General features: G+C 34.8%; 1 protein-coding gene across 10 annotated transcripts in view; it reads right to left on the minus strand.

The window, feature by feature from the left end:
- Positions 1-25,576, minus strand: part of NBEA (neurobeachin) — a 453,154-nt gene that overhangs the window by 87,977 nt on the left and 339,601 nt on the right. For all 10 annotated transcript variants that reach the window (XM_039696621.1, XM_039696630.1, XM_039696627.1 and 7 more), the window contains 3 exons: positions 9,515-9,632; positions 8,513-8,615; positions 2,605-2,720 (listed from right to left, as the gene is read on the minus strand). In XM_039696621.1, the coding sequence (XP_039552555.1) occupies positions 2,605-2,720; positions 8,513-8,615; positions 9,515-9,632 (337 nt within the window). The remainder of the gene's footprint in view (positions 1-2,604; positions 2,721-8,512; positions 8,616-9,514; positions 9,633-25,576) is intronic.

The raw sequence follows: 25,576 nt of genomic DNA on the forward strand, positions 1-25,576 counted from the left end.
TACTTAATGAGTTTTTGGAACTGAGCTTTCTAGATGAAGTGCAGACTTCATTAAAAACTACAAAACCTGGTTGATCTTCCAAAAAATCACTTGAGAGGATTTTTTGCTTCTGTCAAAAACTTGGAAAACTTTGGGTTTTGTTCCAAACTGGAATAAAGAGCTTATTGTCATGTATGGAATTGCCTGTTGGGTTTCAGTCAGCTTTCATTCTCTGATGTTATTCTCAGAAAAGGTTTTGTGTGTGTCATTGGCAAGTTCAGCTACCAAGGATAAATTTTATTCTAATTTTTTTTAAAAAATCACATACTGCTGAAAGAATTTATGAGATGCTAGAAAATTCTGTGAAATGAGCAAGGCATCCTATGCAATTAATCAATGAGTTTACATGAACAAATGAGATTTATCTGTAAGAGACTGATACAAATAAATCTGTTAGAAATTAAATGCCTTGAGTCAGAGGAAGACACTACTAGGGATAGTGACCAAACAGTTTTTTTTCAAATAGGACAGAAATTCATGGACACACACCAAAAATAACAAATAATCAGTAATCCTTCAAACCTTGGTCACAGGAGGTGGAACCTGGAATGCTAATATCAAGGCATCCTGTTATAAGGCAGTTGAGTGGCACTAAATGACCGTAAGAGAATCCTGTCTCATGCAATCACCCCAAGTGTTTGGCTATTAAGCCTGCCCAGCAGCACTAGTATCAAACAACAGATCAAAAAAAATTTTTTTGAGACCTCTGAGATACTCTAAGGGAATCTGTTCAGGCTGAAGCTTGTTAACAGATAGGTATTTTAGTGTAAGTGTTACTGCAATTTCTAAATTACTTCAGACATAATGCTGTCTTCCAGGTTTGAATGCTTTGGTGAGGTACCTAAAAAATAATGACCTTGGAGTTTTAAACTGATTAAAAATTTTTTAAACTGATTAAAAAAAAAATAAATATATATATATATATATATAAGTGGCTTATCTCTTGTCTACTCTCATTTAAAGAGCTTAAATTCACTGTTTACAGAAGAAATGAATACACCAAAAGGAAATTACCAGCAAAGGACAGTTCTGTCAGTAATGTATTGGGCAAGGACTGAGGGGACCTAGGCTAACTTCCCAGTTCTCCAGTAAATCCTCCATGTTCAGGTGAGGCAGCCAGGGAGCCGGCAAGGGTCCGCCTGCATTTCCTCATCGCTAGAAGGGCAGCGGATGCGGGAGAGGCACGGAGCAGCTGGAGAGAAGCCAGTGTCCAGAAGCAGGATAGAGGCATTCTGGCACTGCACCAGAGGCAATAAACACTCAGCAGGGCTCTTTCCTCCAGCAGAGATCTGTGGGACTGCAGCTAAAATGCTTGGGAACCAAGCTGGTGACTTGCACTGGACTTCACCATATGGACTTTCCAGCCCAGATCTCCGGTAGTTTCAGGGATTCTGCTTTTTGCTCCACTGCACAAGGTAAACATGCCCTCAGATTTCCAACTGTTCAGTGGTAACACTTCTGTATCACACTGGGATAAGTTGATGACACATTTATTAACATCCGTAAGACTCGACGCATGGAAGATGACTACCATCTAAGCACAGAGGCCAAAGCCTGAGGGTTCAAAGCAAGAGAGTTTGACAGCTCCTGAATTCTGCCACTGCCCTACTGGGAAGAAGGCAGTGACTGTCCCCAGACTGGTCAGCATAACAAGTGCTACCTTTGGGCTTCACACTTACATGTGTCTTACGTCTGGCCTGAGGATAACCTCGAGCATAAAAGTCAGGACCAAGTAAAGATGAGAGTTGTAACACTGGAGTACAAAGTGATGCCTGGTGGAATTTAATTTGGGTTTCAAATTAAAGCTCACTGAAGTGAAATGTCTGTATGAGGCTCTCCACAGGCAGGTTCATAAGCAGCATGTGTGCTACAGGCAGGAATCATAATAGTAGACAACCTCCTGGAAATCTCTGTATATGGTGTAGAAAACTGCTGCTTTTTACATTTAAAATTAACACTGGAGTTAACACATAGAAAAGGGAAAGGTGAAAGGAATAATATCTTCCTGAATGTTTAATTAATGACAATTGCCAGAAAAGCTCTTCTTTTGCCAGTAACAAATGGATGTCTATGGCAGTTATTTCTCATTTTAAATACCTAATCTGATATTATATTTCATCTCAAAGAACTAAATGAGAAAAGATGCTGTAATCTAATCATACCACAATCCAGGTGACATCTGTACTAGGCAGAATACTGTTGTTATTCTGCTGTCTACTTGCTGTTGCTGAGAATGATGAAGTAGCGAAATTACATTTTCCCATTATTATTTCCAGACACTCTCTGGCAATGGTTTGTTGACTCTAATAAAGCTTCAGACAAAGCTGTCAGCAGAGGAAATGGCAGAAGGGGAGCAAGGAACAGCCTTCACAGCAATACATGAATCTAAAGTCTCTGTGATAGGTTGTGCATTTTCTGATAAAATGTAATGTGTGTGTGTTTCAGAATATATCACAAAGCTGCAGCTGAATTCTAGTGGGATAAATGTATTCTATCAAGTCACATTGCTTAAGATTTTGACAAACATAAACATATTACGAGGGATTAAAGAGCCAGGAGCCTTACCTGCTATAGTATTGAGGAACATCAAGTATTCAAAGTTGGATATCTCCCGTCTCTGCCAGCGCTGAGTCATGTTGGAAGATTTATAAAGTTGTCGGGGTGTGGCCAGAGAGATTCTCCTAGGAAATTCATTTAAAGGATGATTTTTTAAGAGTCTCATTAAAAGTTAAGATGTAGGGCAACATTTTTAGTGTGATTAATTACAGATTGTCTCGGAGGCTTTTTTATTTCATTTAATGAAGTCAAGAAGACACCATTACCCTTATTTCAGAAATGTCTAAAATTAGGAACTATATTTTATTTTATCTCTACTACAGAATTGCAAGAAATCAGAATATTATATTTTGTGGTTTATTTTATTCTGAATCTGGATAAAAGACTGGGATTAAAAGAAACTGCAGACCTCCTGGTGCCAGGCTTGTCCAGAAGGAATAAAGGAGGAATACCATTTCCCTGTTTCAAAAGGATTTATTGAGATAAATTCATTAATGTGAGTGAGTGATAGATTAAAGTGACATACACTTCCATCACACAGGTTGACTATATTTATTACACAATTTGTACACCTCCTCTATGGTCAGCTATCCACGATCTTTCCTATATCCCAGTAAGCTTGAAGATTTCTATTCATAGCCTGGTTTCTGAAGGAAACAAATTTTACTCAGTTATCTGCTCACATGTTCATCTGCTTGTCTCTTCATAATGACTACTAAATTGCATTTCATTCACATTTGGAAGAGGAGCAGGAATGTCTATGATACTCATTTTCCACATGTTTTTTGAAACTTACATGGCTCATTAAGGGAAAAATAATCAAACTACATGCCAAGGAAGAGAAAAGCAGAAAACCTCAACTCTTCTATATTCAGTTTGACAATATCACAATAAATAAATACCATGCAGCAAGTCTTAAATTAACCATTGTATATACTGTTCCTGGTTGGTACAATATAGGGGACTGCAGTCCGTCTAGACTAATGCATTAAAGAAAAAAAATCTGCAACAAGCAGAAGCAGTTTCATTGTTCAAAACTCATTTCTAGAAAAAATAGTTCTTGCCTAAAAAAGGGGATAAAGACAATAAAATCTTTTAAAAGAAAAATTCTTGTTCTCAGATACCTTTTTAAAAAGAAATTTAGATCTTAGAAATGTGTAAAAATAGAGAAATGTTTATATCTGTTAAGAACATCAACAGTAAAAAAGACAATTCCTAATGGGTAGTCTGAATTCAGTGAATTTGAAGAATGTATGGAGTAGCTTATCAAGGGCCACCCAATGCTTCAGCTTTCAGTTGCACCCTGGGCACACTGTGTGTTATTTCTAGACTCTGGAAGCCAAGTATCTTCTTAAAACTTAGTCATATACAAGGTGTCAAACTGGACAGTGTTTAAAAAATGTGAACCGTCTACTTCTACGAGCACATACTCCTGAAGATGCACTAAACTCTTTTTCCTGAGAAAGGATGAGTGAGTATAGTGAGTATTGGCATGTGATTGGAGTGTACTACACTTATTACAATTTTCTGTCTAAATTGCCAGTGTGTAAGTTTCAATGTCTGCCATATTTCAGCTTCCAAAATTGGGCATGTAAAAATGACAATGCAAGTGTATTTACCAAAATAATGGTATGTTAGGTCTTGCCAGCTTGGCTAGCCTTATTTTACAGTAGACTATAGGATATCAAGGGTAAATACACTTTAGTAGTACACAATGACAAAGAGAAAATATTTTAAAGTTGTTTCTATAATGCTTATGAAACAATGTATCTAAAGAAATATCCAAATGTAATCATACTTAATATTGCATTTCATGGAATAACAACTATTTTTACAGCACAACTCTCAAAGACATGTATTTTCCAGTAAATTCTGACCAATGCTAAATACAAATTAATAAACAGAGAAAACAAAAATACTAAGCAGATCATTAAATCTGCAAAGCATTTATGTCACAGACTTTCTGTTCCTCCCATGACAAAACAATATTTATGTATCAGCTTAGTAGCTGCTTTCAAACTTTATTCACAATCTCCTAGGGAGTCTCAAAAATCTATAAACTGTCAAGTGCTGGACTTTGCATTTGAATGCTTGATTTGAGTGAACTCTACAGAAAATCAAAATATACTAAAAACATCCTTATTTACTCCATACTTACCGTGTTTGAAAGATTCACTTTTTTTAAGCAGAGACTGGAAGAAATTATGCGCAATAAATTGGTTCCACACCTGCTTGTTTCAGCTAACACAGGAAGACCCACTGTTTTCTGTTTTGCTAAAACCACCCAACTTTGATCAAACCGTTTCTTTCTTCAATATGCCATCACCAATATGAAGATGCACAAATAAATGTGCTTCCTTTGCTTCTAGAGAACCATGAAATATCTACTCAAATGGGAACTGCAGAAGACTCTGATGTACAACAAAATGATCCAGTTTTTCAATTTTTATACATTTAAATTTATTTAGAAAACAATTCAGGCCATTTTGGTGAAGGAAGGGATGTTATATATATTCCATATGTGGACTATAACACACCCCCTTTCACAGTCACTTTTAATTTAGTTAGATACAATGCAATCTCATACAAAAAATATATAAGTATCTTGCACCTGCATGATATTATGTATTGTGTTGCTCCTGTTCAGAGAAAAAAAAAATAAAGACTTGGGAAAGTAATTTCCCAAGGAAAGGCAAAAAACTTACCAACATTCATTTTAATCAAAGTTCTAAGAAGGGTTTTATGTTTTGATGGCATAAAGTATATCTCAGTTGTTCTATCTCCCTCTCTTCACAAAACTCAACCTCTGCAATCAGCTGTATTGAGACCTGGAAATCCATCACCAAGCTGCTGACATGGCAGAGCTGAGCTGATGTTGAACATTGTTACAGTAACAGCCAAAATACTTTTTTTTTTCAGAAAAAGAAATTAATTTCTTGATTTTATTAACTGAAACCACTGTTTTCTCTAATGCATTAACACATGGCAGAGCTGAGCTGATGTTGAATATAGTTACTGTAACAGCCAAAATACTTTTTTTTTTTTCAGAAAAAAAATTAATTTCTTGATTTTATTAACTGAAACCACTGTTTTCTCTAATGCATTAATAGCCCACAGAATTTTGGGGGAAGATATCAGTATCTTTAGTGATCTCTGTAGGCTATGAAACCAGCAGGCAGCTCATAGTTGATTTCTGAGCTGTTATGTTGCCCTCAATAAAAAGACATCAGTAAATTACACCTGAGGGGTTAGAACCATAAAAAGTAGTCTGATAATACCATGCCAAAAAAGTGAATATTACTCTACCTATGTAGAATCATATGGAGCTGCAGAAGTTAAAAGACACAGTATTGTTTGCCCAGTTGTATCATTTGACAAGGTCATAAGGAAACTACAATCAATGCAACATGTTTCAGGAACAGTGAAAATGCATTTATCAAAGACAGACTAATTTGATTACCAAATCAGACTGAAGTCTCCAACATGTGACTGATTTTAAGGATGTAATTACTTCTTTGTAACATTCAGCACAGGCTTGAACTGTGCTGAATCAAAGCATTAAACAGGCTGCTTGGAAAGGCAGCAGTGGCAAACTGAAGGCTTGCTCTGAACAGCAGGTATGTAAAGTCTTAGGAAGTCATAATGGTTCACCTGCTTCTAATCCTTTAAGCTATTAGATCATAAATATTTCTATTTACTTCTACTTCCTTTCACCTTTCTTAATTCCAGGATTTCACCAGGAAAATAGAAATACACTTAAAAACCATGTACTGCATTAAAAGTAATTTACTTCTTTGGAATGTTTCCTTCATGAGTGCAAGCTTATATGATACCGTAATTAACTCTAGGTGACATTTATCAGAGTAGTATCACAGAGGAAATATTACTTGCAGAAATAGAATTAGAGAACTCAGGCAAAACAACCAGAGAGGTCTTCTTTTGTTAAGATATTTTAAGCTACAACTACATCTGGAAAACTGTGATGATAAAAAAAATGATAATATTTTATTCAGAATAGCAGCTCCTTTTGGTTACTTAGCATAATTTTGCCTTATGTTAGTTATGCAAATAAACATAATTTCAAAAATTAGCATTCCAGAGCCAACATATTCACAGGAAGGAAAACTATATTCTAACATCAACAAAAGATTGACTCCAGAGCAGCTATAGAGCCAGATTTCTCCTCAGTTATTCCACTGCAATCCTACTGAAGACAATAAGAGTATGTAGACAGGGGGAAAAAGAAAATAACCATGATTATGGAGACTTATGGTGCATAAATCATACCCTGATTACACAAAAAAAAAAAGAAAGAAAGAAAAATAACTTCACTACCATATGCCAGATATATTCTGAAGGCTAGCAAGCCCAATTTCGATTCAAATTGAACTTTAATCAAAAAGGTATGGAAATAACTGCATATTATATTGAAGCTGAAACTTTTCTAAATAATTATATATCAACAAACTTTTCAGACAATTATTCACTGAATAATGCACAAAGGATATGAATTTCAAAAGTAAAAAATGTCACTGTAAATATGAAATTCTGATTGAGAAATTTGCATTTTGTTTGTGCTAGAATATGTGGCCATTTCTATTTCAGAAAAGAATGTTATTACTTTCCATTTAGAGACAGCATTTCCTTTTACTTTAGTATATGGAAGAACAATGTAAATATTAACAAGATGCGCCTTCCAAATAAATGCCCCAACTTTGCCTTGATCTCACTGAAAACTTGAGAAATTTGGCAGTTTGCGTAAAGACTTCAGCACATTCAGGAGATCAAGCCTTAGGTATCATGAGACCCTTGGGCTCATGACAGGGAATGATGTTCATCTGGGAATGAAACAGTTCTCCAATCTGCAAATGCTCTAAAACTTCAGAGTATTTCCACATTTTGCACTGGGGTAAAACAATGACAATGTGAAGTTTTAATTTGTAGGAAACTTCTTAAAGAAAGAGAACACACATCCCAGACACTACACTGATGACTAAGTCATTGGCTTTTTGGCCAAATCAAGCCAAATAATGGTCTGAGCCCAAGACACCATGTTTTGTTAATATGTTGTTTCCCCACTACCTCATATTTCTTTATTTTTGTCTTATTTTGGCCAGAAGTTAATCCTGAACTGAAAAACAAACAAAAAAACTTCCCCTCTCCAACACAGTGAAATACACATGAAGATCATCTCACCTATCCCCGAAACAGGAATACTTTTGTAATATAAGATGTGATATTTTCCAGCCTTATTTTTGGCCACAGGCTGATTTGATGTTGTTGTTTATGAGGGAATAAAAAACTGTAGTTGTCCATAGTATGGGAAAATTTCTAAAACTCAACTGTAATTGTTCTTTCAAAAATATATATGCTCCTCAATTTTGGAAAGAAAAGAAGAAGAATGCATTATACTAATGAAAGGAGGAAATTTGGAAATTGCAAAATAGCCACTACACTGATAAAAAATGAAGTAAAATCCCACACATTCATATATATAAAATAATTTACATTCAGCAAACACAAAAACTGGTTAAGTTCAGTTTCACATCCTGCCTGACAATCACAGCAAGGATAAACATTTGATTATACAATTATAAAACCTGAGTGGAAACCAGACTTTAAAGAGATAAGGTTTAAGTATTTTCAATAGAAGGTGCTTATTTCCTGTAATTGAAAAGGAAAAAAATGAATTATCTAATTTACTTCTTTTATTTTTTTATCTTTTACTCCTTTTACTTTTATTCCACATACTAACAGGCCATATAGTACGTAAAGGGTAATGTTTCTCGTACTAACCTTAAGGGAAAAAAGTCTAGAGTTTCTTGACAGGAATAATGTTTTAGCACCAATATTTTTAAAAATATCAATTGTATAATACAATAAACACAAAATATAAAAACTATGTTAATTAAATTACCTGGCTTGTGGCAAACCATAGCTGGTTCCTACTCCAACACGTGGTAAGCTGTACACAACTTTTTTCACTGTTGCTTGGTCAGGAAAATTAAACATAACAGAAGCTAAATGAAGAAAGAAAAATATGTACCAGTAAAACATTTGCAGAAGTCTGTTTCTTCAACTGCATATATTTTTAAAATGCTCAGGTTTTCTATTTGGGGAGAGAAGTCAGTTCCACTTTTATCCTCCTGGGGATCCAAGGTACAACAGACATTCCTGACATTCTTCACACCTATGTATAATTAGCTGGTTAACATTTTAGCATTAAGTCTCCCATTTTGCAGAAGACCTGAGTGTTGTTTACTTCACAACACTTTACTCATAAAATTTCTTATCAGGCTGAGAAGGTGTTCATTAGCTGGCATGGCATTTGCTTTTCTAACTACTTCCTTAAAACAGTCAGGAACAAGGAATTGTTTAATTCTCTTTCCAGCTGAAATCAAAACTTACGTCAGAGATCCTGAGGGTAGAAGACCACTATACACCTCACCAGCCAGTGAACTGTGATTCAGAGTAGCACATACAGAAAACTGAGTGGATCCATTTATAGCTTTTTAATTCATTTTATAATTAGGAAAGGAAATATCCTTTTATATGTTCCACTAAAATATTTAGTGGAACACATAAACATATAAAAATAAGACAATATATAAACATATAGACAACTGAGGAGAAGGTGAGACAATAGAAAAAGCAAATTTCCTATCCAACATTTGAAGAATTTACCAATTGCAATGATATGGTTCTGTAAATAAATCTCACTGCTGCAGAGAAAGCAGTGAGATTGATTTATATGATTGATTTTAATAAAATTTGCACTGAGCACATACAAGAGGAAGCATTATAGAACAGACATAAGCATTTTATCAAAAGAAGCAGAGTTTTAATTTTAAAATTAATAAATAAAACACAAAATAACTACTAGCACAATTTTATGCAACAAATACAAACGGTGACCTACTTCTGTTTGCCATAAACACTTCCAAAGCTGTGTTCTGGAGAAGATAACGTCTTGAAAAAACAGCTCGAATCTCGCTGAACATCCATTTTCCATGAAGGCCTTCAGTATAGGCAAGGACCTTTAAAGAAAGTGAAGGTGAGAGTTATTAGTAGGAATTCTTTGATAAAATATTGTTTAAGAACAGAAGAAATTTTAGTCATCAATCAAGTTAATCATGTCCCTTTAACACTTAAAAACAGTGACTTGAACTTGAATATTTTTAAGAAATGCAAAAAAAGGAGGACTTTCTGTTAGAAGAAAATCAGTAATTACTGTAACTTGATACTCCTAAGCTCTATTTCTCATACGTCACATCAAATTATTATTTTAATATACTATCATTATCATTACATGTTATTTTTTTCCCTCAAAAACACCAAAACCTCAAACTCTACAAACAAGTACAAGGAAACAGACACACCTGCAATTATGCTTAGCTGTGTGCATGACAAAGTTGGCAGTTATCTATCAGACACCAGATTTACTTCTGAGGGCTGCCTTGTGCAAAGGACAACCAAAATAATATACCTTGCTATTCACATCCACTTCAGGGTCATAAATTACAAGTCCTCCCATTCTATTAATAAGTACAAAAATTAGCAAAACCAGTATGCCACCATAATATTTTTTCTGAAGTTAGATACATCAAATATCCCAAACCATGGACAAAATTTAACAATTTTAATTTTGCATTTTAAAATTATTGCGAAAATATTTTAAAATAAAATAGGTAAAAAATAGCATTGCTTTTCCTGTTTTAAATTTTCTCAATTGCGTGTATTAATATAAGATTAGATATTCATATAAAATAACATTTTTTCACTTTTCTTTCAGTGTTCCAGATGTTCAAAATATAGACAAAAAAGACACAATTTAATTAGATGCCATTTTTATTAACTTGTCTCATCTGTATCATGCACTGTAGAACAATTCTTTTCCAATAATTTTCCTCAGCTGGCAAGCTCCCTTCAGCTCTGCACCTCTGCTCAGGTAGGCTCTGCCATGGCATTCCTAGGAGGAGTCACTTGTTTGGGATGGAGAACCTCACCACACCCATCTGCATTTCCCAGGCTCTGTAGACTGTGCCTTTACCTAAGCTGCAGCCACTGAGAGAATGGCAGCCAGTGAAACAAAGAAATATTGTGAACACCTTCCCTAAAGGAATGTTTCAGACTGAGGAGACTGAATTTCCTTTACCTAGGCTGCAGCCACTGACAGAACTGCAGCCTCAGTGAAACAAAGAAATATTGTGAACACCTTCCCTAAAGGAATGTTTCAGACTGAGGAGACTGAATTTCTCTGCTCTCCATTAGGTACACAAAAACTGTCGTACACCAGGTCGCAGCGCTTTACTCACTCCTCCGAGGTCTTTACTTTCCCTAATCATGACCTCCCCCAGGTTCTGAACAGGAAAATGTTAGGGAGGCCATATGCTGCTGCTGTCAGTGATCTTTCATGCTTGAGGAAATGAGAATTGTATTTCTTCAATCTTTTCACTGATGCGCTTCAAGTTAGTAACACGTCTCCATACATGAAAAAGCTAATTTCAGTTTTTCTCATAACCACAATTAGTCTGTTTCAGAAAGGATGTTAAAAAGCAACAAAAAAGTGCTTCAGGACACGGAAAAGCATTGAGATTAGTTCTGTCCTTGATAGAGACTGGTTAGAGAAACACAGCGCTCCCCTGTACTGTTTACATGACAGTAAGTTACAGACAGAACTCAGATCAAAAAAAGCTAATTTCAGTTTTTCTCATAACCACAATTAGTTTGTTTCAGAGAGAATGTCAATAAAAGCAACAAAAAAGTGCTTCAGGACATGGAAAAGAATTGAGATGTTAGTTCTGTCCTTGATAGAGACCGGTTAGAGGAACATAGCGTTCCCCTGTACTGTTTACATGACAGTAAGTTACAGACAGAACTCAGATCAACATTGTACTGTTTCATTCACCTCAGCTTTCCACACTAGTTAAACACAGTTTGGAGGAATGGAAAGAGCTTGATTCTTTGGAGGTCACCAACACTGTGGCTGATGGTACTGTTTCATTCACCTCAGCTTTCCACACTAGTTAAACACAGTTTGGAGGAATGGAAAGAGCTTGATTCTTTGGAGGTCACCCAGACATGTGCAAAAGACTATGGGCTCCCTCCATTCACTCACAGGTCAGCTGTGGAATGCTACCTCATACACTAAATTGTTGCAATGGTTAAAAATCTGCACCTTATTTTTCCTTTGAACTCTGATAGATCTTGTGACACTTTTGTCTGTGAGCTTTCTGGTATCAGGTAACTTTTCCTTCTGTTGGCAATTACAGACTGGATCCACTTACTGCTTAGCCTTCTCTTTGATAAGCTAAATAAACCAAATTTCTTTGATTTTCTTTCATTGAGATCAGATGCTCGGATACTGCTGGTATCACATTTGTGAAATTCAGGTGGATAAGAACAATGAGTCTGAAGATTTAATGCCTCTCTTTCTTTAAATGTATTCTGCTCCTATCTGATACATAATTTTTGTAAATACACAGGTTTTTTAAATTGAAGATAAGAAAGTCAGAAGAAACTGCACACATTTAAAAAGCTAAAATATGAGAACAGTCTCTCAGAGAGAGGAGTTTGACAAGTATATAGCCGTAACCAGATCTACAGTAGCCAGCAAATTTGCCAAATAATTAGCTTTTTGACGAAGTGTCATACTTCAGGAAACCACTTTTTGTATCAAAAATGTTTCTAGTTGTTTTTTTCTAAAGAGAAATGTTAACTACTAACTATATTCTATATATTAACAAATTAGAGGATTCACAATGATATATTTATGATGTATTGATATACACCACAGCATAGTTATTATAGATCAACACTAAAAGCACATTGCATACCAATCATACACTGCTTGCCTTTTACTTCCTCCTCTTTTTTAATTAAGTATAAAGCAATTGCAACTACACAGAGGTACATTCAACCCACTATTAAATGAATGGCATATGATAGTACTCCAGTAAAACTGTAGAATTGAATAGGAAATCAGAGGAAATAAAGGAGTCTATAATTGAATTAATGTCCTCAATTACACTCTTCTTAACTGTCTATTAGTCCTACAAATATCAGATTATCTTGCCATTATCAAATTATCTGAATTATTTCAGTATTTCTGTTGTAACATTTTCCTGTCCAAGATATACTACCCATTTTTGCCATCCTCCATAACATTCATCTTACACCATTTTCTTGTGATGCATTAACCTCCCATTATTAGATACCTACAATTTACAGCAGATACTGACATTGTAGCAGGATTCTTTCTTATTGCTGTTATAACAGCTAATTCAAAGTAATTTTATTTTTCTGAATTTGAACCCTTTAAAAGGCTTATACACTTTTTTTTTCTTCTTCTTCCAGAATGATCTTTAGCTTTTCACTTTCTCATATGACATTAATTAAGTCTTATCTATTTTACATATTTTAAAGACTGTATGTATTGTATCTTTCATTATTCATAAAAACATTATTCATAAAACCATTTCACTATGCTAATACACTGAAATTATGTTACTAAGTTATCTGAAAGTAATATTTCCATGAGTTCCAACACTTGGTTGTTTATACTTAAAGTCAGTACTCCTAATTTTGATAGTTTTATGAGTTTTCCTCCAAAAACATTTGCAAAGTCTTCCTGCCTAGGCATGTTTTAATAGTTGAAAAATCATGAGTAAGCCCAGAATTTTAGATACATCTTAGATAAGTTGTTTTTATTAAAATAAAAACAACCAGCCAATATCTACATTTGAACTAAGCACACTTTTCAATTTTAGTATCAGCTGCAGCTGTTTAGTTAAAACTCATTTCTCCATGTAAAACCTTTTCACTTAGGGAATATGTGTATGTTTTAAAGACACCAATTTGCTAGAACTGATTGCAGCAAGATGAAACTCTCACCTAACAAGGGAATAAGAAGTCTCTAAAACTCAAGATTCTGTACTATGGAAATACATCTGTTGGTGAGAATTATTTAGATTAGGTTAGTAAAACAGCATGGGATGCAGATGGAAAGCTCTAGAGAAGAGAAACAGAATCATTACCCAAGTGCTTTCCTATTTGGATCAGATATGAAGGCTCCATTATTTAATTTTATTTCTGATGTAATCAAGCTCTTTTTTTTTTCCTTTCAATTAAGAGTCAATACGTTTTTAATCATAAAAATTCTTCAGTAGATATTAAATTATTGATAATGAGTTGTTAATTAACAGCTGGAATTCACTAACAGCACTAACCAGAAGACCTGAAATACTAGCATCCATTTTGCTTGAAACCTGGTAGATTCTCCACAGAAGGAACATTAAAGTACTGAGGCTCATTTTTGCTGCTTTATGCTATTTTTTGTTGTCTCATAGCACCAGACACACCATGCAAAAGGATATTTTGGCCCTTTTATTTTGACTATTGTTTCTGGAACTGAAGTAATCACAAAATCAGGTGCTACAAAGAAATCAAGGAAAACAGCCTGTATAATCCTATCTATTTTCAGTCACTGACTTTTCACTAAGAACGATCACTTTTGCTGTCTGTTGCAAAGAATTTTTACATATTTCCTTCTTTCAAAATAGCACTTTGGGGTAATTCATTAATGACTATGTATGTAAATTGAATCCACAGTTTTCAGTGAAAGTTCATAATTTGTCTCTTGAAACCACATTTCTAATTCAGGATATTTTAATTCTAACCTGATTTCTCAATGAAAGTGTTGATTGATATTTGTAATATTTTTTAAGCTTTGTTTATATATAGTGCAAAATGTATGTATCATTAACATGTAATATATTTGCCTTTTTGTGGGTTTGTTTGATGAGCAGTGAAAAAAATATGAAAAAACTTTTCCTAATATCTAATCTGAATTTCCTTTGTCTCAGCTTAAGGACATTTTCTCTCTCTTACTGCAGGCATGGGAGAAAAGACTGACCCACACCTCACTGCACCCTCCTTTCAGGGAGTTGTAGAGAGTGGTGAGGTGCCCCCTGAGCCTCTTTTTCTCCAGGCTAAACACCCCCAGCTCCTTCAGCTATTTCCCACAAGAAATGTTCTCTAGTCCTTTCACAAGCCCTGGTGCCCTTCGCTGAACACGTTCCATGGTGGTGAAAACATGGAGAACTTCCCACAAAAATGAAGTACAGTGTTTGGTTATTTCATCAGAGTGCCATCTACAGCCAGCCACAGAAGCGTGGTTTGTACCTGGCCCAGGTACAAAATAGGCATTTAGAAAATAGCTTGGCATCACTGTATGCTTTTAGAGATCAGAAATGCATGAAATTGATTACTGAAAATCATTCTGTCCTGTCAGGGATGTGGATTTCCCTTTTTCAAGAGCTGTCTAGCATTGCAATTTGCAGCAAGGAAAATGTGAAATTCTGAATGCAGGTCCTCATGGGTTAAGACAAATGGCTTCTATGAACACACAGCAAACTTTCTTCTCCAGAACAATCTAACAGAGTTAACCAAGGGTACATGGCAGACTGCATGATTGCTTCATGTACTCTAAATACAGATTGAGATGACTGACACTGATGGCATGGAAATCCCACTCCAAGGGTTTATGAAATACCACATTGAGTAAGCATTTTATAATTTCAAAATATTTGATGAAGTACTGAGTATGATCAACTATTAGATTTAGCAGGAAAAATAAGTGTCCACTACAACAAGGGATATATCATGTCAAGATAGACAAGTGTAAAAAGAAGTCATATTTATTAAGAAAATTCAAAATCGGGTAAGTTCAAATAATGAAACACCTTGTATTTTGCTTTTAAAAATGGAATCAGAGAATGTAAATAGACAGAAAGAACAATTCAAATTAATTTAATTTGTTTTTCATTGACTTCTTACTACTTTTTGATACATTTAGGCAACTTTAAGAACATCTTCTTGGTCCCATAATCATATTAAATACTTCTAAAATCCCACCAAAATACTGTTATCACTTCATCTTTGCACATTTTAGTCTAGTAAAGTGTTCTCACTTTCTCTCTACATTAAACTCTCTTTTCCCCTTCTTTATAACATGCTTCTGTGTAAAATGTTTTGTTATTTGTAAGTCTTAAAAGCTTTCCTCCAAGTAGCTCTTGTAATGTTATGCTGTGCAGGATGAGCTGAGTATTATGTGCCATTATAATTTCTCAACTCACATTAGTTTTAAAATATTTTTTAGGACCTTTTTTTTAAAAAATAAATATTGGCACTCCTGTTTCATTTTTCCCCTCCTCTTCAGGGATCTAAAAAATGCAGATATTATATTTGTGGTTTTGGACTTTATTTCCTTGCCAAATATTCTCAGCTTATACTTCTACTTCCAATGTTTTTATAAGCTTTCAAGAGGCCCCTTGTCTTGAAACATGAGGTTCTGTTCATCCAAACCTTTTCTAAATTTGATTTCTCTGGTCAGCAAACCCACTTCATTACCCATTAAAACAATGCCCACTCAGCTTAAAGCAACAGATGCTCTTATTCCCACATTCATTTGCAATCTTCTGCAAAATTATTTGAAGTTGGTCCACTTGAAGGCCATTTTCCTCTTTTTATAAGCAAAATTGTTTTGCACATTATGATTTTGTGTTTTTGGCAAGGAATTGAAAGGATATTGGGATTTTTTTGAGGAGTAGTTGCAGCAAAGTAATTAGAGCAAAAAACCAAAACCCTACTCCAATATCTCATATATTCTAAATGGATCATTTCTGACACTGCATTTGTGAAACACCCATGCATAGTTTTAAATATAAAGATAAGTGCAAAGAAAATTCTAAATAATAATTATTTTATAATAAATTTTGATCTCTGTGCCTTTGCACAGCTTTCTTTCTATGCAAAATAAAAACAGATTGTCAATTTAGGCAACTCCTGAAATGCCAGCTATAGACTGATGTCCTTGGGAAGAACAGCATCAGGAAGACGTAGAAGATTTAGATATTATCACCTTAGAAAAGGTAGGCAGAGGCCTTTTTTAGGCTCTACTTTCAAACACATTCAGCAATTATTATTTTAAGCAGAGCCTCCACTGATTTAAGAACTTTAAAACCATGAATAAAGCTGATGGTGCTGGCTGGGGCCATCACCATCATATGGAGAAGCAGAAGGCAAATATATTCTACTGCCACATAAAGCCATATTAGAGCACAGCCCAACTCAAAACACAGAGGCTGAAGAAACAAATAATGGGGCAAAATCTCACAAGTAATTCTGGTAGCCATAGGATTGAAGCAGATCGTGTCAGTTACCTCACAAGGTTTAAAATGGTTTTTTGTTGACTTTGGCAACAATGGGATGTCAGACTCAAATCTAGTGAGAAATGTTAACAGAACGATGTTTCCATTCTCACTCTACATTTCGTGCTCAAAGATCAATCCAGACTGGGGAGTGGTGATCTCAGACTCAAATTGCTGTGAGCAATTCTGCCCCAGCAGTGAAATGCAATCAAATTAATTCAATTAGAACCACACAAATTACAGTTTAGTGGTCATGCCAAAAAAGACATAAAATTGATATGATCTGAGCAAAACCAGACTTTTTTTGAGGCATAAAAATAGAGAGCTTCTTTTTCTCTTAAATGGTCCATTCTCCTCAACAAAAGTAAGGCAACTGAAAGAAAGGACATTTAATATCTAAAAATTCAGGGAGAACACAGTATTATGAAATGCTTGTAAGTTGAAACCAAAGCAGGATATTTATTCAATAAATACTTCTTTGACAAAAAATGCAGCTTTATTAAACTTGTATTTTTGGTGGATTTCACAGAAGTTGTGAGAGTTTTAGCTGAGAAAAGATGCAGCAGAAGCAAAAAAACATAGAAATAGCTTGAGGAAAAAAGAATGTATGGTATGCCTAAATATGTGATGTATTCTTTCCCAAGAATAAAGCCATCATAAAATTCTCTGGGTGTTTTGATTAGTTGTTTATTTTCCCCAGAACTTGCATATATTTATTCAAAAGTTCAATGCCATAAAAAAGTACATAAATACTCAAATGTACCACATCACCAATTTTTAACATTATAATAACTGAAGGCATTACAACTGGTCTTAGGAAATGTGTAAATATTGGGTTTTGTTAAACATTACACATTTCCTACCAAATGAAGGTATAAAGTTGCATGTCCCTCTTTTTATAGGCATGAACTTAATGTCATACAGGAGATAGGTGGAAGCATCTTGTATTTTAATAGTTTCACATCTGATTAATTTCGCGTAGAATGCACATGATTTAAGATCTATAAAGTCAATAGAATGCAATTTTTTCTACTACCAGGCTTAATTTTTCTATGTTCCTAATATCTCTTCCTATATAAAAGATTAATCAAAAGACAGCAATATTTTGTTTTCAGCTTCATATACAAAGGCTTTTTCATTAGTCCCAATATTTAGGAATATCATAATAGCACATTCTACTCCTGAAATTTTAGCAAAGGATTTAAAAATAATTTTTAATGCAAAAAATAAATATATTCATTTTTTCAGTGATATATATTGTACATCTACAACATCCTCATCATCCCCAAAATTTCTGCAATACAGTTTGTAACATTCAAGCAAAATCCTCAAGAAATTCAAAATTCTACAGCTCAAAGAATCACAGAATCTGTTGGGTTGGTATTAGGTTCTGTTTTGTCGGGCCAGGGTTTTATGAGCCCTCAAAAGGGAACCTAATACACCCAAGGATAGCTTAGCTATTACCTTTGGAGGAGAAGAATGAGCAGGATGGCTTCTGCTGCAGTGTTTGAAACAAAAAGGTTTAATAAAAGGCAAAATAATAAACAGAAAATCCGAGCCAGGTACAGAGGTCTGTTCCTGCTAGCAAACACATTCAGAAAAGCCTTGTGGTCCTTTTGTTCTCTCCTTTTCTACCTTATGGCCCAGGCGGGACTTTTTGCCTTCTATCCAATTAGGTGACCCCAAGGGTTTAGTGAAGTCTCTAGGGTCCTATAAGGTGGCTTTTCAACTGATCGTTGGGAGAAACTTCTGGGCTTCTTTCCTTTTTTAGGGGACAAAAGCTAGCTTAGCCACTCTGTCATTAGGGGGCATTCTCCTACACTCCTACAGGTTGGAAGGGACCATAGTGGTCTGGTCCAACCTGGGTCATCCCAAAGCACATGGCATAGGATTGCATCCGGACACAGCTGTGCCATGAACGGTTGGGTATGGAGTACCAGTGACTCCTGGAAATCAGTTTGCTTGGAATCTGACTTGAGAGTAGATTCAGGGCTACTCTATGTTATGTCAACTTCTCAAAGTGCAATTACACTGCCTGTGAATAATGGTGAACATACATCAAAGTATCTTCCTCTTCATAATATATTGCAATACCAACTGATCCTTTATTTAACCACCTAAAAAGTACTTAAGATGAGTTTGTCTTGCACTTCTGGAAAGCACTGGGAATAACGTAATCCACAGCTTCAAGAGCAACCAAAATTCTGCTGTACTTTTCATTATTATATACAGAATGTTATGTAATATTACTAAGTCTGTGCAAGGAAAGAATAGAAAAGTTTCTTCTGAGATTTTTAATTTGGACAATTTGCAAATTGTCTGCTGTTACTCAATAATAAGTTAATTAGTTTACACTTTATGCTTATTTTGCTTTACTATTACAGGAAAGTATTTATGCATTCCGTATTTGCTTTAGAGAACATATTTTTATCAGATACCATAACTAAGCATTGGTAAGTAACTCTACAGAATATGTAACAACTACAAATATTGAGATGTATCAAATGTAAGCTGTGTATATAAATTCCATAAATGATTTTTATATTTATTTCAATAAATGTAGCCAGATTTACACTTTTATTTTATATGTACATTCTGTATATTTTATGCCTCTTTTCCCATACCTAACCACCAAATTTTTTAATTTCAACAATTTAAATGTCAAATTTATAGATAATTGAAATATTTGGCAGGGTCTAATTCTACTAAAAAAAATCTTTATGAAAACTAGGAAGAATATTAAGAATAACTACTCAGCTGGCTACTAAAAGTGGATTCTGGGGAACACATTTAGTCTTCCAACGTCTGCACAAAGCAGATTTGATATACAGTTCCCTCCTCTCTGGATTTCTAGCCAAGTGGAATGCAAACCTGCATGTCATAAATTTGGGCATACTCACAGGCTTTCCTGTGGTGAACTCCAGGTTCCCAGTATGAAATTACTGCAACACCTGTCAGCATGTAGAGGTACTTTGTATGAATGTGCCTCAGTTTTTACCCACTACAAGCTGCTCCGACACAGAAGGTATTTAAATTTTATGGACTTCTGGGTACTATGTGACTCTGAAAAAGTCAGCCAATCCCAGTCAAAAAGGGTTCTCTCATATAACCTCAATTAATTGCTTCTTAACTTTTATTTAATTAAAAAATAATAAAATGGGATTCAACTCAGAGATTAGATATTTCCATTTTTTTAATTGATTAAAACAGTCAACTATTCAAATTCTTCTATTAAAATAGATCCTTACTTTTTTTTTTTTTTTTTTTTTTTTTTTGCGGGGGAGGGGGGGAAACGGGCTAATTACTCTAGAAGAAAATAAACCTTATCAACTTGTATAGACAGATTAATGCCTGTACTGTGATTGGTTCTATTTCTACTGCCATTAAGTCTGGATTTAATGCATATCACGTTTCTTTTAAAGAATACAAGCACCCCATGTAACAATCTGTCTTGAATAGACTCAATTTCCCAAGATGCATCCTTTTCTTGCAACTGAGTATCCCAAATGCCATTGCTTGAAGCAGAAGCTGAGAGTATTGAGATTGTCCAGGAAGTGATCTCAGCATCTCACAAATTTGCTTCACTTTCACTGAAAGCCAAGGAACTCAGATATAAAGAGAAATGGAAAAAAAAAAAAAAAAATAGAGTCCGGGGAAGGGTAAATTCAAAGCCAGGAAAATTTGTCATGTAAAAAAGTGTCTTCGATCTCGAACATGAAATGCTGTCTGATGTTAATTAATGTATTGGAAAATACACAGTGATCCTCAGTTTTACCATATCATTATGAATTTCCCTCTAAAAAGAGGTTTTTTTTAATATGTATATACATTTGTAAGAGAAAAAGAAAATGGTACAGAAGGATTGTAACAGTTTAATTAAATGAAGCAAACATTTTAATTTAACAGTTCAGAAGTTAACAGTCACCTTCTAATCCCCTCCATGCAAAATCTGTGCAAAGACAAAGCCTGAAAATTGTTATTCTAACTGTTATAAGACTATTTTTGCCTATTATGCATGAAACAAACCATCCAACCACAACAAAAAAACTCAGATAGTGGACACAAAGCTAGCTATAGCAGGACTCTCATCTTCTCAGTCAGAGAATCTCCAGTGAAATAGTTTCTTTTCTTTATTTACATTAAAGGGAATTAATGATGAAACCAAGCTAAAATAAGTCCCCACTCAACTTTGTAGTATGATGAGTTACTCTTAGAGAGGACTCTTAGAGAGCAGTCTTAAAGAGAGAAAATCCAACACATGCCATTTGACTGTTGCAAAATAATCCCCACTCTGCTCTGACTTCTTTCTATGAACTGTAATACAAGGTCCAATAGACAGCCTCAGTTGCATCTCAGGTCCAGTACATGCTTTTCAAACTTAATCAAGGGAATATAGAAATGTATATAAAAAGATGAAAGTGTCTTTGCCTTTATACATACTGAAGGGAAAAAAAAAAAAAAACTAGGGGGAAAAAAGTGGGATCTTTCATAGGGGAAGGTTAAGTCTGATGCTAATGCTTATTTAAAATGGTGACAGTCTGAAGTAGTGAAGCCTTGCTGGGCTGCTTTAATTTCTCCCTGGAATAGCTCTCTCCCAACCTTCGGCAGCACATCAAAGTCTCTGGAGCTCAATTAAAATTGGATTATATTGAAATGCTCTATCTATGGAACTGTGTGCTCACTAACACTTTTCTTTCAGTAATACTCCAGATGACAGTTGCCCATCCCAATTTAAACAGTTGTCATAGAGACCATGAACTAAAGCAGCAGTAACTAACAATACAAAGGAAAGGTAAGTGGTAGGATTTCTGTGAATGAAGGGCTTGGTTTGCAGCCGCAGTGCTCACACTGCAAGCAGCTAAATGCAAAAAACATAAAGGCTGTAATGCTCTCCTCACTCTTAAGGAGAAGAGCAAAGTAAGAAAAATAGAAAGTATTTTCCTTTTTTCCCCCAGTAGCTAGTAGTGTTTTACATTCCAGCATGTTGTAACTACCTAAAATATCCAGAATTAAATGACACATCTAAGAAAAACACCAGATAACCCTAAAGTAAATCTACAGCCACCAATTCATAAATTAAAGGAATCAAATTGCCTTTTATAATTGCAGTAGAAAAAAATAAATAAGGTATTATCTTTTTATATTCAACAATTTTATAGAAGATTCTTATATTATACATTATGTGCAAACCTTTTGTCTTTATGATGAAAATCTAAAGTGAAAATCTGATAAAAATCTGTAGGAAATTCATCGTCTGAACCCATCTGGTTAACACTGTGACATCCAATATGTATAATGCTTTCAGATCATTATTGGTTTTAACTGTTTCATAATCTAACCATGTAGATTTTTGATGTACTGCACCAAAGCCTGACAATACCATTGGAAAACTCTAGCAGCTTCCAAAACTCCCAAAATAACATAAACAGCTTATGTTTCTGGCAGCACCAGACAGCAATGTATTTAACAGCATAGATTGCTGGTAATGATACTATTTTCTCATGTAGATGGCATGTTTCTGGCACTATAAACCCCTTAACCTTTCTTGTAATTGGCTTATTGAGAGTCCCAAGGTTGTTTTTTGTGCCATTGGGCTGATCACCATGGAAATGAACACTTATTGCTGTTTCACTGTAGTGCTCTATTTTTCTTCCAAGCCCTCCACAAGCATTCTCCCTGCTCTCCCGGGAAGGCAGCGTTAGGATTTTGAAGCAGCAACAAGGCAGAGTGCAAAGAGCGCAGGCCAAAGGGGAAGAAAACAAAAATGTGTCAGAAAATCTAAAAACCGCACAGATCAGAATTTGTCAAAACAAGGCCTTGGTTTAAACCAACAAGAAGGGCCCCCACAGCTTGGGCCTTGACAAAGCATGGCCTTTTTATTTTTTTTTCCCCACTTTATTTTTTTTTCTTCTTTTTTTTTTTTTTTTTTTTTATTTTTAGCCCAGCTGTAGAAAACACCATCTAATGAACCTGTCTGGGGCTGCTGTCCCCATCCTGTCAGGCATGTCAGGAGATGACAAGCACTGGGGACAGGCCGCCGCCAGTCACAGACAGGCCTGCCAGCTGGAGAGTTCAGCCCCAATCTAATCACGCCACCAGAAAATAACTTTCACGCTTGCAGCCTGACAGGATGGGCTCAAGGAAAAAGAAAAAGGGGGAAAAAAATTAAAAGAACGAAAAAACAAAATAGGATCGAAACAATGCTTTTTGTTTTAATTGCAAACCTGTTTTGGCACGGGGAAGGGGAGTGGGTGCAGGGAACACTTTTTAAAGCTGCTAGCACTGCTTGCTGGTTTCCTTTAGTGGAACTGTTTCTGTCTTTCTTTTAACACAAAGATCAACACAGAGATTAGCTCCAGCAGTTACAAAAAAAAAAAAGGGAAAACGAGATGGTATTTGTGGCACCTGGATATGTTATTGCTACATTTTTTCCTATGCATACACTCTCTTTTCCAACATTTATATAGACATGAATCTATCTGCAACCATTGGTGGAGCTATATTTTAGAAAATGTGTAAATTATGGTATGTGTTTTTATTTGTTCAAAACAACTGGGCTCATTGAACATTATATCTCGTCATAGCCATCACTCCATGGTTTATATTTTCATTTGGGCAAAAGCTGACAAAGTACAAATGGTAAGACTGTTTGCATTCCTGAAATGAGAATGAATGTTCATAAAGAAGAGTAAAAATTAAAACAAAATTATTAGAGCCCTTGGCCTCAACGTAGTTGTTTTTTTCCTATTTGCACACAGAGTGTGAATAAACAAAAAAAGAAAAACTCTAACATGTATCTTCAAAGGGATATAATGAACAGGCAATAGTATACTGGTAGGCATCCTATCTTTCTCATTCCAAAATTGCCAACACAGATTTCCGCTCCAGAAATTTAATAATCAAAAATTGCTAACATAGATCTCTGCTCCAGAAATCTAATAATCAGTAATTCCACAGAAAGTGAGGCTGAAAATTATTATTTAAATAACTTGGAAAAGTAGTTCCCCTAAAAGGCATTAAAAAAATTATTAGGTCTAGACACAAATTTACTTCAAAAATAAACATCAGCTAAAATGAAAATGCGAAGTATTAACTACATGTATCCTATCTAATTCTAAATGTAAATCATAGTATATTCATCTTTTGGTCTATGTATCTTAATGTATGTATGTCTTAGCAAACAATTTGCATTATTTGAAAGTGAACTAGAATGGAAAATGAGTGATTCATGTAGTACTTAGTAATTATTTTAGGAAGAAATTATGAATGAGCATAGGTCCATTTAATCCCTATAAAATAATAAAAAATGAAGATTTGTTATTACATCCTGCCATTCATTCACTCTCTGCTGACATTATAGATGTCAGAAAGTCTGTTTAAAAGCTTGCTATCTCTATTCATCTTTGTTTCTGGCATGAAATACAGACTATAATAATCTTGTCAAGCCTACATTTAGACACTAATTCATGACCCTCTGCTACAATTTAGAGAAAATTCATACATAACTCTTTTAAGACAAACTATGACCCCAGACGGAAGGGTAGTATCTAGATTCTAGATTCAGCTGCCAAATATATGCTGACTGAAGGCACAGCCACCCTGATGTTTCTCTATGAATGAGATGGCCAAATCAGTAAGATTCATTAACTTTTTTTTTTAACTTGAGCACTAATAAGACTTGTTTTTTTTCCATTTTGAGGTACTAGGTATTCAACTAGGCATGACCTTACATTCCTGCGGAAAAAAAAGGAGTCATCTCTTTCATAATTTAAAGACTACAGCTAAAGATGATACAAAGAAAAAGAAGCTGATGTAGATGCAGATGCCACTGACAATGCCAGGGAGAAGTGATGATTTTCAGCCTTCCAGCAAAGCCTAAAACACCCCATTAGGGACTCAGTCTCCAAACTCATGCAGGAGGATACATAGCAGAGCTGACCATTATTCATAATCAATCTGCAGACTTGAGAGAAAAAAGTCAAGCAGAAGAGGATTGCTGCATACACACAAATGGAAATATCTCCTGTGACCAGTCTAGATATAAATGCACTTCTACAAGGAACATAGGGATAAATGTAAAAATAATTGAACCTACAATCCCCTATCCATCTTAAAAAATCTAAAAATTGTGACCGTAAAAGCAAGTGCTGCCAGGAAAACTGTTAGTATTTTGATACATAGCTACCTAGACAGGAAAAAATCCTTCAGAGAGCAGGAAATAACATGTTCAGGACTTTTTTTTGGAATTTTATTTTTATTAATTTGTAAAAGAGAATGGAGAAAAATATGCCTATTATTAGAGAAAGAATGTTAAGCCATTCTGGACATGATGATAGCAAACTTGCTGCACAGATCTGCCTGTCAAAGGCATAGATTGACATGAAGGGAAAAGACACTGATTGATTTCCTATCTCCTATATTTGGTATATTTGGTATATGACTAGTTACAGATTGATGCTATATCTTATCTTTATTAACATATCCAAGGACTAAAGAAACACAATCAACTCTTGCTGATTTAAGATGGTAAAATATCATCTAATCTCTCACACCAGTTGGGCTATGAAGTGCTACAGAAAAGCATATCCATACGAAATCCATACGAAATGCCAGAAATTTCTGCTAGACAGAATGAAATTTTTAAAACTAATTTTCTCTGAAAATCAACATACCACCTTTGTTAATAATTAAAGGTAATGTATAAATTTTAAACCATCCAACTGAAAAAAAGAAAGATGTTCTATTTTAAAACAATGGAAACAAATAAAACA

This window comes from Passer montanus, unplaced genomic scaffold (assembly GCF_014805655.1).
Source record: "Passer montanus isolate IOZ18808 unplaced genomic scaffold, ASM1480565v1 scaffold99, whole genome shotgun sequence".
Lineage (NCBI taxonomy): Eukaryota > Metazoa > Chordata > Aves > Passeriformes > Passeridae > Passer > Passer montanus.